Source organism: Lycorma delicatula, chromosome 1 (genome assembly GCF_047948215.1).
Source record: "Lycorma delicatula isolate Av1 chromosome 1, ASM4794821v1, whole genome shotgun sequence".
In the NCBI taxonomy this organism is placed as follows: Eukaryota; Metazoa; Arthropoda; class Insecta; order Hemiptera; family Fulgoridae; genus Lycorma; species Lycorma delicatula.
Window position 1 is genome coordinate 105990777 of NC_134455.1, and position 15909 is coordinate 106006685.

At 37.7% G+C, this 15909-nt stretch overlaps 1 protein-coding gene across 1 annotated transcript in view; it reads left to right on the plus strand.

Moving 5' to 3' along the window:
• LOC142320753 (membrane-bound alkaline phosphatase-like) overlaps window positions 1–15909 on the plus strand; it is a 167051-nt gene that overhangs the window by 99508 nt on the left and 51634 nt on the right. Inside the window, exon 4 of the mRNA XM_075358748.1 lies at window positions 12561–12772. Within this exon, the coding sequence (XP_075214863.1) occupies window positions 12561–12772 (212 nt within the window). The remainder of the gene's footprint in view (window positions 1–12560; window positions 12773–15909) is intronic.

Consider the following 15909-nt stretch of genomic DNA (forward strand, 5'->3'; position numbering starts at 1 on the left):
CTGCGATTTCATTACCTGTAATACCAGCATGCCCCGGAGTCCATACAAATACGCATCGCTGTCCTCGTTGTTTTAGTACGTATAAAATGGACAGGATGTTTGCAATTAGGACATCCTTAATGTTCTTGTTCCGAATTGCAACGAGTGCACTTAATGAATCGGAACATATTAGCACTCTCTCTTCGCAATAGTGTTCAGTGTAGCGAAGAGCTTGCTGAATTGCAGTGAGTTCTGCCGTGTAGACACTGGCCAAATCTGGCAGTCTCCAAAAGTGGGCTTCTTCATTTACATATATCGAGCATCCAACACCACGTTCGGTTTTAGAACCGTCAGTATAAATTCTAATATGTTGTTTGTAATTACTGACGGTTGCCAAAAATTCCTGCTGGATGATCACTGCTGGTTTCTTTTTTTATTTCTCCTTGAGAGAGATCGAAACTTACATTTACCGCTGGCAAGAGCCATGGCGGTATTTCTCTAGTAGAAATTGCTAGAGTCTCTGGTATAGCAATTTCATATTTTCTTCTTAATTCGTGGTACCTAATTCCGGCTGGTCTGGAATAGGTAGCACGACGTTCGTATAAAGCAGCCATGGGATGATTCGTAAACAATTTATTATTTATATGAGCAGGGAAAGCCCATATATTTGCTGCATATCTTAACAAGAGGATCTCTCTTCTATAATGTAGTGGCATTATTCCGGCTTCAGACATCAGACTAGCCGCCGGACTTGTGCGGAAAGCACCTGTTGCGTATCTTATTCCGCTATTATGAACTACGTCTAACTTTCTTAAGTGCGACTTTCTAGCGGATGAATAGACGATACATCCGTAGTCTACTTTAGATTGAACCAATGCTTTATACAATCTCAATAATGTCTCTTTTTCTGAGCCCCAATTTAAGTTCGATAAACATTTTATAATGTTTAGGGCTCTTTTGCATCTATCACTCAAGTCCTGTATATGTAATCCCCATGTAAGGGATTTATCCAATACTAGTCCTAAATACCTTACGCTGTCTTTATATTGTATTGGATTATCGTCAATTGTCAAAGCAGGACTTTGATGAGGAATTCTCTTCCTACAAAAGTGTACACAGCACGTTTTTTCTGGTGAAAATTGGAATCCTGTATTCCTTGCAACTTCATTTAGAGCATTGATCGCTCGTTGCAATTTGTACCTCACCATAGCAGTCTTGTTGCTGGCATATATGATTGCCAGATCATCAACATAGACGCTTTTGCTGATTTCTACTGGAATGGCTAATATCAATTTATTAATGGCAATGGTAAACAAGGTACCGCTCAACGGCGAACCTTGCGGTATGCCATTTTCCAATATTCTTTCACATGAATATTCATTGTTGACGCGTACTTGGAAGGTACGGTCATTCATGTAGTTGCTGAGCAGTATAGGCAGATTGCCACGAATGCCCCATTCATGTAACTGGAGCATTATACCATGACGCCAGGTCATATCGAAAGCCTTCTGAAGATCAAAGAAGACTCCGACACAATGTTTCCTTGTAATAAAGCTGTTATATATAATGTCCTCTAAGCTGATCATTTGATCAGTGGTAGAATGGTATTGTCGAAAACCTGCTTGATACGGTGATATCAGGTTTTCTTTCTCCAAAACCAGACGAGTCGATTATTTATCATTTTTTCCAATATTTTCCCCATAGCACACGTCAAAGAAATAGGACGGTAGCTATTGGGGTCTGTTAAATTTTTATTTTTCTTTGGTACTGGAACAACATGAGCTTTTTTCCACTGCTGCGGGTACGTTCCATCCCGCCATATTTTATTATATAGTTCTAATAATCTACACTTTGCAGTGGTATTCAGCTGCCTGATCATATTATAGTGGATTTCATCCGGACCAGCAGCTGTGTTACCTGCTTTTTCCAACGCTTTCGCGAATTCTTCCATTTTGAATGGTACATTATATGAGTAATTATACTCAGTTCTAAAATTTAGTAGACCTTCGAGCTCTTCTTTTTTGGTTCGAAAACCTTCCTCGTAGTTGGCCGTTTTGCTGCCCTTTTCGAAATGATTGGACAACAGCACTGCAATTTCAGATGGAGTATCTTTTATTTCATCTTCATCTTGAAGGCTAGTTATGGGAGCAAAATCATTACGCCCACAAATCGCCTTCACTTTCCTCCAAACATCTTGATGCAGTAGTAGTTTGGTTGATGGATGACACGTATTGCTGCCAGGATCGTTTTTTCGAATCTATCATAAGTCGTTTTGCATACGCCCTGTATTTCTTAAAGGCAACAAGATTTTCTATACTAGGACGCTTCTTAAAGGCGTTATACGCCCTTTTCTTTCTTTTTATAGCTTCACTTATTTCATCGTTTCACCATGGAACGGGTTTCTTTGTAAGTTTCCCAGATGTTTTGGGAATATATCTCGATGCCGACTCAATTATTGCATTTGTTATGGCGTCGACATTGTCTCCGATAACTCCAGTTGTTTCTGGGAGTATGTTCTAGCTGTGAAGCTCGTCCAGTCTGCCTTATCAAATAACCATCTTTTAGAGATGGGGTATGTTTTTCTTGTAACATCAGTTACAATTTGCACCGGGAAATGATCGCTTCCATGCAGATCGTCTATGACATGGAAGCTGTACCTCGGTGCTATCGATCCGCTTATAAGTGCAAGATCTATACAGGACGTCGATCCATCTCTGGCATTGAAAAAGGTTCCTGATCCGTCGTTTAAAATAATAAGTTCTGAATTCATCAGGAACCCTTCCAGTTCTCTTCCACGGGGATCTACTCGATCCGATCCCCAGAGAGAATTATGAGCGTTAAAGTCACCCACCAGTAAAACAGGTGGGGGAAGCTCGGAAATTAGTCTTTCTATGTCATCCTTACTCCAATCGTAATTCGGTAAGTATATGCTGCACACAGTGATCTTAAGCGGTCGCTTCATTCTAACGGCGACCGCTTGTAGGTTGGTGTTTAGAGCAACCGCTTCGGTGGTAGCTCTAGTCGATGTTAATATAGCTACTCCACCTCTAACTCTTATATTTGGCGGTTGATCTCGCCGAAATATATTGAATCCTTTTAATTTAAAATTTTCATTTCGGCGGAAATGTGTTTCTTGCAGACATATACAGATCGGGTCTACATCATGTACCAAGCGTTGGAGCACATGGATGTTTGAAAAACATCCATTGATGTTCCACTGTACTATCGACTCACTAATTTTTAATTAAATTATTGTCTGGGTTTTCCTTTCGGCCATCCTTTTTTCCGCTTCTTCTCCATGTTGCCAACAGCAGCATGTTCGCGGAGAAGGTCGTCCCCTGTAAGGCTTCCGGTCTCCGTGTCGGAGACCACCGAAGCCGCCGACGACGACGGACATGGATCGGCGCCGGTTTCAGGCGCCGATTGAGAGGCGGCAACCTGGCCACTCCCCGACACGGGGATAGCACCGGCAACCGCCTGAGGGAGGGGGGACACTCGCCCCCCCCTGTGTGATTTTTTGTGGCCTCTGAGGCTTAGAGGCCAATTCAGTTGCAGGAGGCTTGGGAGCCTCCATAACAGTCTCTGTAGGTATTGTTGTTTTCTTGACATCAAGAATCTCACTAAGACGGACTTGGTATTCTGCTTTGGGGTCCGTTTTCCTCAGCGCGAGAGCAGCTTTCGCTGTTTTATCTTCGGGAGGAGGCTGTACTAATATCTTTGGCTTTATTGTATCTTTAATATTGAAAGATTTCATTTTATTGTCAATAATTCTTTCAATCATGTTAGCCAAGTTCGGAGCAAGTTTACTGATGAGCTAACTTTCATCTACAGCAATTGGAGCAGGAGCAGGAACAGTAGCCGCATCCTGAGCATAAGATGTTGTTGCTCTGGGTTTGCGGGCGTTAACAATCTTTTTAGCTTCGATGTAGCTGACTTTCTGCAGAGTTTTAACTTCCTGCACAGCTACCTCTTCTTTGTAGACAGGACAATTCCTGGATCTACATGAATGCTGTCCCTTGCAGTTGATGCATGTAGGGGACTCTTTACACGGCTCTCCCTCATGCACCTCTTCGCCGCACACGCATATTTGCGTTCTTTCACATTTGATAGCGGTGTGGCCAAAACGTTGGCACTTGAAGCATCGCATAGGTTGCGGGATAAATGCCCGCACATCCAATCGATGTATCCCCGCTCTAATCTTCTCCGGCAAGGTAGGCCGGTTAAATGTGAGAACATGAGAGGCTGAAGGTAGGACCTCGCCATTCCTCCTCATGTTCAATCGGCGACACTCTATGACTCCCTGCGTTGACAACTCCTCAACAATTTCTTGTTCCGTACAATTTAAAAGATCCCGACAGACGACCACACCTCTTGAGGTGTTGAGCGTACCGTGGGGATCAACATGCACAGCCAGTTCTCCAATCTTTTTAAGCCCTAAAATCTTTTGAGACTGGACATCATTTACAGTCTCAACATGAAGTCCTATGAAGGTCTTTCTTATTTCTTTTACAGGGCCACCAGCGCATTTGGTTATTTCCCGAGCGATGAGAAAAGGACTCACCTTCGAAAAATTTCCATCCTCCTTTGTAATGACCAAATATTTGGGTTTCGGTACATTACTACTTTTAAAAAAAGCTTTTTGTAAGCTTTTCCTAGCCTCAATCTCTATCTTTTTATTTTCCGTACTTTTCCTCCGTTTTGCCTCAGGCGAAACGGCTGGTTCTAAACGAGGGTGTTTACGTGCACCCTCTGCCACGTTTAATTGTTCAACTTGCATGAACAATAAATCCCTTCTGTAGTAAGGCTAGCCGCCGGGGTACACCCCCACTCCAGGGCTACCAACCCTGGAGGTCCGTTCCGGTATTCCGGTGGAACCGGCATATGTCCTGGCAGAGAGCGGATGCGCAGTCTCTGCACTGACTCCAGGCCCTTACACACCGAGGCTTTCAGGGCTCCCATGCTCCGAACAACATGGGCACCTTAACTACATGCTTGCCATCGCGGGGGGCATGTGGACAACAAAAGGTCTCCGTTACACCTGCAAATAACTTCGACCGTAGCCGCCACATCGCCAGCTCTAAGTTTGGTCCACTTCCTAATCCATAAATTGTTCATATCCTGCAGGTGGCCAAAAAATCCAATCCATGAGGGGACCTTAAGGTGGAAACAGGTCAAAAGAAAAGCATATCCGAGGAATTGACTCGGAGCCCCGTTAGCCAGCTATATGTATTGTACATAAGTACGGCTGTTACCGCCCTGGACGTGGAACGTAGATGTTGTGTTCCGGACGTGGGGATTACCTACCTCAGGGCATTTAACTTTTTTTTTTTTTTTTTTTTTTTTTTTTTAACTTTTTATTATTATTATTATTATTATTATTATTATTATTATTATTATTATTATTATTATTATTATTGTACTATCGTATTGGCTCGGAACGGGAGAGTGGTGTGGCGACCGGTACCGTCACAATGTCTTCCCACTACTGGGTTGGGATTTACTATCGTATTATAAAATATTGTGTCTATTCAAGTGAGTTTTATAAAAAAATTGAAAAAACTAACTTTTTATTATTATAATCTTGTAATAATGTTACAGAAAATTATTATCGTACAGTCGGTAAAACAGACTAAATAATGGGCACTGTTTAAACGTATATTTTTTTAAAGGATTTGTAAAATAAATTATAATTTGGTTACATAAATAATAAATGATTTAATAGGACATATAACTATCTCAATTATTTTCAACAAGTACTTTGTATGATAACTCTTTAAGATCAAGTTTTTTCTTCAGTGTTTATTAAAATATCGCTTACAACCTTCTTAACCAAATTTCTTCTGTTTACACTAATCCCTTTACTGAATAGATTCGTGTTTATAGCAAAATATTTACTCGATTCTAAAATTCCGTACCCTGTTATAAATGTTTCGGATTCTTTTGTATGATCCAATAAATAAGTGAGAACACTTTACGAATGTAGGAAGACAATTAGGATTTTATTAGCTCTTTCTAAAAGCCGGTACATACTATATATTCCTATGAAAGTTTTTTCAAACCAGGATTAAAACCGTTTGTGAAGAAAAATTATAAACATACTTTACTAATATGTAATATTTAAGAAGCCGAAATATAAATTATATTTCGATTATAAACCATAGTAAATAAATTAATTAAATGCTGAAAAATGTAAAATAAAAAACTGGATAATCTAATTCTTATACAAGATTATTCTCAAATGAATAAATTTTATATTTTACTAATATATACTATAATATTGTTTAAAAAAGTGAAAATTAAAAATTTAATACTCACAGTAAATGACGATGAGATTTAGGTCAGTTGTGATTTAATAAATGACCCACTAAATTGCAATCAGCCACGATTTAATGAATCAACCTCGTAAAGTAATTTAATTACCAAAATAAATTTAGTAGATAAAAATATATGAAATTTACGTGCTTAAATTCAGTTTGTCGTTCAACAAACAATAAATAAAGGAAAACGGGGAAGGGAAGGAAAATATATATTATTCAAATAACACATCATACATGGCAGGCACAGGCGCGCGCGCGCGCACACACACACACACATTCACTCATTTATACGCACAGTTATAATTTAACGATGCAGCTGACGAAAATAGCGGTACGCGATTAATGGGATCTTGTAATTAAAAATAACATTATACCTGTAATACCAATTCAAATCTATAACGGTGTTGAACGGAAAGGAGAGTTCTTGAAGATGATGGGGAAAAAATAAAACATACAAAGTCACAAAAATAACAAAGGTAAACCTGACTAATGGTTTAACTATAAATTAACCCCAGGAGTCCTGAAGACTTATATATAACAACATAAAGTTCTGTAGCGTGCAAAAAACTCTATGACTGACGGAAATTCAAATCTCTTGAAGACAAAAACGCTACTACTTTTCAGGAATTTCTTTATGGATTTATCTACATTGTTACTGTTATTGATACTCGTTACTGTTATTTTAAATACGTAAAACAGAGCTGGGAAAGTGCTACAATTGACAGGATAATGTCATTATATGGCAAAGACATTACGTCACTGAAATAAAAAAAACTGGAGCAAGAAGGCCGTAGAATATAATGTATGCATAAAACTTGGGTCAACGAAGACCACCTTTCGTTTGGAAAGTTAAAGCTGTAAATTCGTCAAAAGGGGTTTTTCTGTGTGGCTTATCAATCGGTAATAAGGCTCTATCGGGTAAAGGTAGGCGTCCCATAATTACGCATACCGGCGCTGATTCCGAATTTATCAATAGCGGTCTCTGGATATCCCACCGAGCTGGTCTAGTGGTTAACTCGTCATCGCAGATGAGCTGATTTCGGAGTCGAGAGTTCTAAGGTTCAAATCCTGGTAAAGGTAGTTAGTTACTTTTATACGGATTTGAATACTAGATCGTGGATACTAGTGTTCATTGGTGCTATTTCTTTTTAAGCCTCTGGACCACCGTTAGGTATTGCTTCAGAGGATGAGATGAAATGGCAATTTTTTTAGCGCATGAATGTATTATGCCTGACCGGGATTTGAACCCGGGACCTCCGGATAAAAGGCCGAGCCGCTACCACTCGCGCCACGGAGGCCAGCTCTTTGGTGGTTTGGTTTCAATCAACCACGCTTTTCAAGAGTGGTCGGCCTTGAAACTGTACAAGACTACACATTCATACATAACCCTCATTCATCCTCTGAAGTAATATCTTACGGTGGTTTCGGAGTCTAAACTGAAAAAGGGAGAAATAGAGTGGTCTGGAATTTTGGATCTAAATCTATACCAGACTATCATAACGAATGATCGTCTTTTTAGAAATGGTTTAGTGATGTGTTACCTCTTCTGGAAGATATTCGGTTATTGTTTTAAACAACGCGCCATATCATTTATGTAAAAAGGAAAAAATTTCAGCCGCGTCTTGGAAAAAGAATAATATCAGAATGTGGCTTACTTCCAAAGGAGTGATTTTTGAAGAGAATGAATTTAAGGTCCAATTATTGCAAACGGTTTCGCTTATTAAAAGTATTTTTAATGTGTATAAAATTGATGTGTTCACAAGATCCAGTGGTAAAACCGTGCTTCGATTACCTCCCTATCACTGAGAACTAAACCCAATTTGATCAATTTGGAGACAAATAAAAGGTTACGTGGCGTCGGAAAATTCTACTTTTAAAATATGTAATGTTAAAAATCTATGATAAAAGTCATCGATAAAACGAACTTGCAGGAATGAAAAACTATATAAAATATTTAACGAATACTGTTGAACCAGATCATTGGGAACTGGAATATAATGGAAAATAAAACTGAACCTCTCACCGCTCACTGTATCTCTTAATACTGACAGAACTACAGATTTCTCGCAATCAGATGACGAAGATTAAATTAAATTTATTATTTTAAATCTAATACAAAATATTAGTGAACTTTTACTATTAGTGAACAAATGACAATTTCATAAATCTTAAAAAACTCAAGGTAACGATGTAACCATAAAGAATTTTAATGAATAAAATACTCATGGGTTATCAGAAATATCTATTGATCATTTAGAATATATTAATTTACTTAAATTTAAAATATATGAATAATTTTTGTAAAATTTAATAGCGCGTGGTTATTGAATATTAACGTCATGTAGTTTCTTTGCATCAGGATTTATAGGAGATACTAGATCGTGGGTACCGGTGTTCTTTGGTTGCTGGGTTTCAATTAACCACACATCTCAGTAATGGTCGACCAGAGACTGTATAAGACTACACTTACATTCATACATATCATCGTCATTCATCCTCTGAAGTAATACCTTACGGTGGTTCCGGAGGCTAAACAGAAAAAGAGAGAGAGGATTTACAGGAGATGCTTGTGAATCGGCCAGCTGAACACTCGCACACGCAGTCTGTTTACTTGAACTCTATAAGCTAACTGAATTAAGTAGAGACGACGTAAAAATCTTGCGATACGTGGTATGCCTCATCCCCTAAGCACAAGTCTTCCTCTGATAATGGCACAAGTCTTCCTCTGATAGAGTTGCTGCTAATGTCTTCCTCACCATCTTGCAGAGTATCATATTATCATCAAGAAAATGAGTGGAACGTGTTCAGGCAATAATCTTATTACACTTAACAACTTCGTTCATCTTTTCCATTCACCTACAACTTACACTCTAAAGCTGCTGTTGAAAGATATAAATTTTACACAATATTTTACATGTTGCAGGAAATTTATAAATCTTCAAAGCGGTTTGAAAAAATACTTTTTTGCAAAACATAACATAATTTCATAAGCTATGATAATTTTTTCCAGAATTTGGTACTAATAAATTTCGGAAATACCGAAGTATCTCCATTATGCTACGTAAGGTGTGGTTGTGTTTGTATGTGTGTGTATGTGTGTGTGTTATACGAAAAATGGAAACACCTCTCCACCTTGTACCTCTCTGTCTTTTCTCTTGTATAAGAACAAGGTTTTGTATGTTTTATAGAAAACTACTGCTGTCTACTACAATTGTTTTTTACTAATAATAATAATACAATAGTCTACGCGGGAAAACAGTCGGCTGATGCATGCACTATATTAACCTCTACAATTCCAATGCTGACGAATACGTCGGTATTGCAGTAGATTTTTTTTTTTCATCTTACCTGCTAATATTAAGGCGCTGGATTTCTCCGAACAAGATGTTGTACTCGTTGACTTGATTTTTTTTTTTTACACCTCCAAGTCCTCTTGCAGTCCAAGAAATACTATCATATTTCAGTGCTACAGTTAATAAATTTAATACGCCCTTTTTTATAAATTACGGTTATTTATTTTATCTATTATCAAAAACACCTACCACAAATTTTGGTACTTTATTCTCAGTCGATTTAGCTTATAATTCAGAATTAATAATATGTAAAATCTACGAAATTTACTGCGGAATTGGGTTTGAAATTTATTTATTTCTTTTTACTAATAAACCTTCTCTTGCTGTCTTTCAGAACTGCCTGCGCTGCCATCAACTAGCTCAATGTGGAAATAACCATCTCGCATTTAGTCACTCCCTCCCGGAGATGGTGACCAGGTCGTCAGCATATGCGACCACCTTCCTCCGATTAAAAAAAAAATTGGGAGCAGTTTTTTTTAATACCTCTAAAACAAAATATATTGGTTTCAACAAAAAAAATTTTTAATATGTGAAATTATTTTTCTCTCCAATTGCGCTTTTATATCATTTTTTTTTTTGCGGCACTGTTTAGTTTATAGTCGGTTCCAATTTACCGGAATAATAACTAAATTTGATACCAAACAAATAGAGAGGGGTTTCCATTGAAATCCCTCAAAGAACTGTATATGTATACATATCTTTTACAATATGCATAAATATATAATAAACATTAATAAGTACATAAAAAAAATGAGTCCAAGGAACATTGACAAAGAACTGATAAGAATAAGTGGCGAAACAAAATGAAACATTTTGACACTGGACAACACCCTAGAGTAGCTGATTCAACTCAAATCTTGGAGAACTTACAGATGAAATATGCAGTCGCTTTAGGCGCCTTATGTCCACGTAATCCCGGAGGTTAACCGAGAGAGCCAGTTCATATGTTCGGTTAAGCCTCATTTTGTATCATTTTATAGCACTTATACACAAATAATGAGCTTGCGTGAAGGCAAAAGATAGAACTACTTAACTACATAAAGTATATTAATACTTATCACACGATTGCATGACGTCTAAAGCTAGAAATTTATAGGACCGACCAATCCCCACATGAACTTTTACTCCGCAGAATACAGAATGAATACCGTAACAACCATTAATAAACGCGAGTAATTTTCCTTCAACGAAGGACCTAATTTTTCTGCGATGACACATGCAAGGTTTCTGGGAAAGATCTATTTCATTGTAACTAGACTAGATATTTAAAACACAATTATAGTCCTTATTAACATAAATTATACATTATCTAAGATATATCTTAGATGTGATCTATAATTATTATCGATCAATGTATATAGATGTTTAATAATGTTTATTATTGATGGCCTTCAGAGTAAACAACCTTAATTTACAGCCTAAAAATAATGTGGAATCTTTATAAAACGAAATAAAAAGAAAACTTGAGTGGCCAGTAGGTGTGGTCAGCGCCAATTGTACAGCGAGTTTAGTATACTGACTATTAATTTAGTTTATTTTAGGTTAGATTCCCGGCAAAAAGTTGACATTTTCTTTTAATTTTATTTTATTATTCTCAACTTTTTCATTAAAACTACAAACATAAAGATATGTTCTTTCACGCAAAAACTACTAGACTAATTGGGCTGAAATTTTGCATGAACATAGTGTTTATTCCTGGTGGGAAGAACATATATGACTATTGCCGTTACGAAATGATTAAAAGTTTCAAAATAGTGGGCGTTTTAATGACTTGCGGCAAGAAAGGGAATACGATCCTTGCTAATAGTCGATTTTACCTTGACTAAACCATTGATCAAAACGATTTCAAAGACCACTTATAGCAAGTGAAATTAAATATTACACAAAACCTTTTCTTTGTCTTTTTGATATCTCTTTTGGTTATAGATGAAAGTATTTTTGAAGGTGTGAGCTGAACAACGCGGCAACTCATCAACCACAGCCTCTGCCACAGTTATAGCGTGTGACACGACTGGCTACACCTGTCTCCGGTAATTTGACTAAAAAACATAAAATAAGACAAAAAAAATGAAAAATGAGAAACTAAGAACAGTCACCTCGTTTTTTTTCACCGGGTAACGCTATGGATCGTGCAAAATACTTTATTACCCGTTTGAATGAGAAGTAGCTAGCTCTAACTATTATTTTTAAGATGGGGTCGACTATTCTGAAGCCCGCAAACTTCAGATCTCTCAAGGTTTCGAGTCCTGTGTTGACCAAACTGTTTCTCCGAAGAAATCACAATAAAATGATAGTTTTTATATTAATTGAACCGAGGGTTTAATTGTTATTTATCAGTATTATTCTCACAAACATGAGGATATGAACACAGTGCGGGTCTAGGAGGCGGAGCCCCATGGCTTGACAGGAAGGGTGAGCCAGCGAAGCGATCCCTGAGAGGCTAGTAAACATTTATTTACCTGAGATATACGGCTGTTTATTTTTCACCAAATCGTAACTATTAACGAACTAAAGGAAATACCAAAAATTCATATCCTAACAGATTTGAGCGGCTCTCTTTTTCTGTTTAGCCTCCGGAACCACCGTAAAGTCTTACTTCAGAAAATGAATGAGGATGATATGTATGAATGTAAAACAAGTGTAGTCATGTACAATTTCAGGTCGACCTGTTCTGAGATGTGTGGTTAATTGAAATCCAACCACTAAAGAACACCGGTACGATCTAGTACAGATTTAAGTGGCCCTAGAACTAGACAAAAATTTATAGTGGGTTTTCTTAATTTTTTCTTTTTTTTAAGATAGTAAATTACTAGTATACAATTATTCAAATAGCCGTATTAAATATCACAAATAATATTAAACATAATAAATAAAACATCGATCTTCCTAATTTGTAAACTTTCTTTTTCAGACATATTGCGTGAATAAACAAGTACCTGATTCAGCTTGCACAGCTACGGCATATCTATCTGGAGTAAAGGCTAATCAAGCAACACTAGGTGTAACATCATCAGTAAAATTTGGTGATTGTAAGGCAAGTGTTGATCCAAATAATCAGGTTACTTCCATTCTGGAATGGGCACAAAGAGCAAAGAAGAGTACTGGTATTGTAACCACAACCAGGTAAGTTTTTTTTATTATAAAACAAACAAAAATAATTGTGGTAAGGAAAACTCATCTTATAGATTATAATTTTCAAAACAAATACGCGTGAAATAATGAATAAAAATATTATTATTTTAACAATAATTTTTTGTTACATTTTGTAATATGCTTTCTCATAATAATGAAAAATAAAAAAAGCGTACTTTTTATTCAACCCGTTAATTATATTTATATTCCTTAATATATTTGTAGGACTAAAATTCAATACACAGAATGATAATAAATTTATGGACAGAAAATATTAATTTTGAAGAAATATTTGATAAAGAATGCCACATTTCATTTATATATAGATATATTTATTCAGCTGCATTAGTAGAAATAGGAACGACAAAAAACTGCAAAAATATTTTTGCACACGTCGGATATCAACAACTACATTAGCCTTAGTAAACGAACCACGTGAAAAAATATAGATTATGAAAATTACAAAACGAATGTAGTCTGGGAAAATAAAATTGTGATATGGGTGACAACTGTGTTATGGACGCGAGTGTAAAGGTGATCCTTCTCACCTCAAAATATTGCACAGTTTTAATAATTCGGATAATTATAATGTAAACAGTTATAACTAGGATAATTACATATAATTACTCCAAAATGTAGAATTTAAATATAATTTTCTGCGTAAGTGTGTAACGCTGTTCAGTAGTTTAGAATCAGATCACTAAGCAATAGGTTTTCTATTTTCTAGTGAAAGTACTTTAATTGTTAAATATTAATACAGTAGAATGACAGACAGCTATTATCGAAAAAGAATCAATCTGACTGTGTATAAATAGTCAAACAAAGTGGATGAAGAATAAGCACAGCCTTTAAATTTGTAGTTTTCACATTTTACAGAAAAATGGTAAACTTTAAATTATCCACATTTACCCAGTATATATTTAAATTTACTTATCATCTAGAAGTGCAATGAGTTATAGCCATCCCTTACACAATAATTCATCTCATATAATTAAAAGAAGACTAATTAAACCGAAAAAATAACGCGTAAAATAAAAGAGTATCACTTTTTTTAACCACACAGGAGCGACCGGTTATCGTTTAGAAGATTCTACCTCGGTCGGCCCTGAGTGACGTGGCTGTAGAATAACCCACCCTACTGCATACAGCTAAAACCGTTGCCCTGCTCATTGGGGTCCCTCCTGGTTAATTGAGACATCATGACAACTGTACCCAATTGCCCCGATGCCTCTCTTCAGAAAGGCTGCCCTTCCCATCCCTATACCCTAATCAGAGTCCGGGTATGCACCACACGCAAACCCCCTCCGAATCGCTCACCCACCTCACATACCTTGAGGAGCCTTAATTCGTCATCGGAGCGCCCCAATCCAACCACTTTTGGTATGTGGATGGACTAGAAACGCCCTCAGCAATGAAGCTACCTCCCTTGTTCCTACACGTGTCCACGATTTTTGTTTTCGCCAGTCCGTTTCTTTTTTTAAATTATCATACACGCCCATCCACACATCCAGATAATTACACCCTGAGTATAAGATATCACAGTCTAAAGCTCAAATCAGTCGCGATGGAGTTAAGACCCCGTAGGATAACGACAGGAAAAACATGAACAAATGCAAAAAAAAATAGAAAAACCTACATCCAGACACAATAAAATGACAGGTATCTCATGAGTCCTGTATAGATGGTCTACACGACGAAAGTTCACGCCAATACAAATAGGCAGCAATAGACAGCCCGTGGAAGGAAAAATATCAACGAATGAAACTTAACCTAACATATAATTAGAATGAAAACATCTACAAAACCGACCTCATAAGTCCCTCATAGACGGTCTACATGACAAATATTCATGCCCAACAAAAAGGCAGCAATAGACAGCCCGTAAAAAGAAAATATCAATGAACAAAATTTAACCTAACACATAGAAATAGAATGAATACACTTACAAAACAACCATTCACATCGTTTTCAAAGAACAAAAGACTTACCGCCACATATATGCTGCGAAAAAAGGATCGCTAAAGAACCCACTGTCCGTGGAAAACCCAGCATCGAGTAGGTCCAGGCGAAGAGGTAAGCAGAAGTTAATACAGTCACGTTCTCATGTCGTACGGTAAAAGAGACACAAATGGCAAATAATATGCAATTACAAAAAAGAAAACTTAACCTAACACAATGAATTACAACATCAACAATGGTGACTACAATAATAGCTGCAACGATCCTTGTTTACACCGTCTGGAGTCCGTGAGCCCCACCGCTAATATCATCAACCAGTCTGGTCAATCGGGACCCCATTCCGCATTTCTTCCAGTTTGGTCTTTAGGATGCCCGTGATCAATCTGGACACCTCCTTCCATTGTCGTTGACCCGAGAACATATGGCCCACCGTGTTTTCTGGTGTCAGCCAGTCTAGCCCTTGTAAACGGCGACAACCCAGCCACCGTAAACATCTATAAACCGTATGTTCCGGGGTGTCTAGCTGTTCACAATAAACACAAAGTGAAGAATTCCGACGCTTGAATTTGAAGAGATACGTTCCGTATTCCCTATGCCTCGAAAGGAACTGAGTCAGCAAATGAGAAACTTCCCCACACTTCCTCATTGACCAGGGGGCTATCCGGGGATCAACCGTCGAGTCCAAGCGCCTTTACGCGAAGCATTCCAAAGGTCCTGCCATTCTTGCAGTAGTAGCTGTCGTGCCCCCGTCTTTGTGGATTCTAGCTGCATCCGTATGAGTTCTGTTACCCGGATCGAGATCGGAGGAATGCCCGCAATCATTTTTACCGCATCCCCCAATATGCAGCCGTCACCTTTATTGCAGTTCTTCGCTGCAATGAGGCAAGACTCTTCACATTCCGTTTCCGGTCCAGCGGATCCACCCAGACCGGAACTGCATACATAAGTGATGAGAGATAAACCTCTCATGATAAACCTCCTCTTGCTGGCTTTCAGAACCGCCTGCGCTGCCATCAACCAGCTCAATGTGGAAATAACCATCTCGCATTTGGTCACTCCCTACCGGAGATGGTTACCAGGTCGTCAGCATATGCGACCACCTTCCTCCGATTAAAAAAAAAAATTGGGAGCAGTTTTTTTTTAATACCTTTAAAACAAAATATATTGGT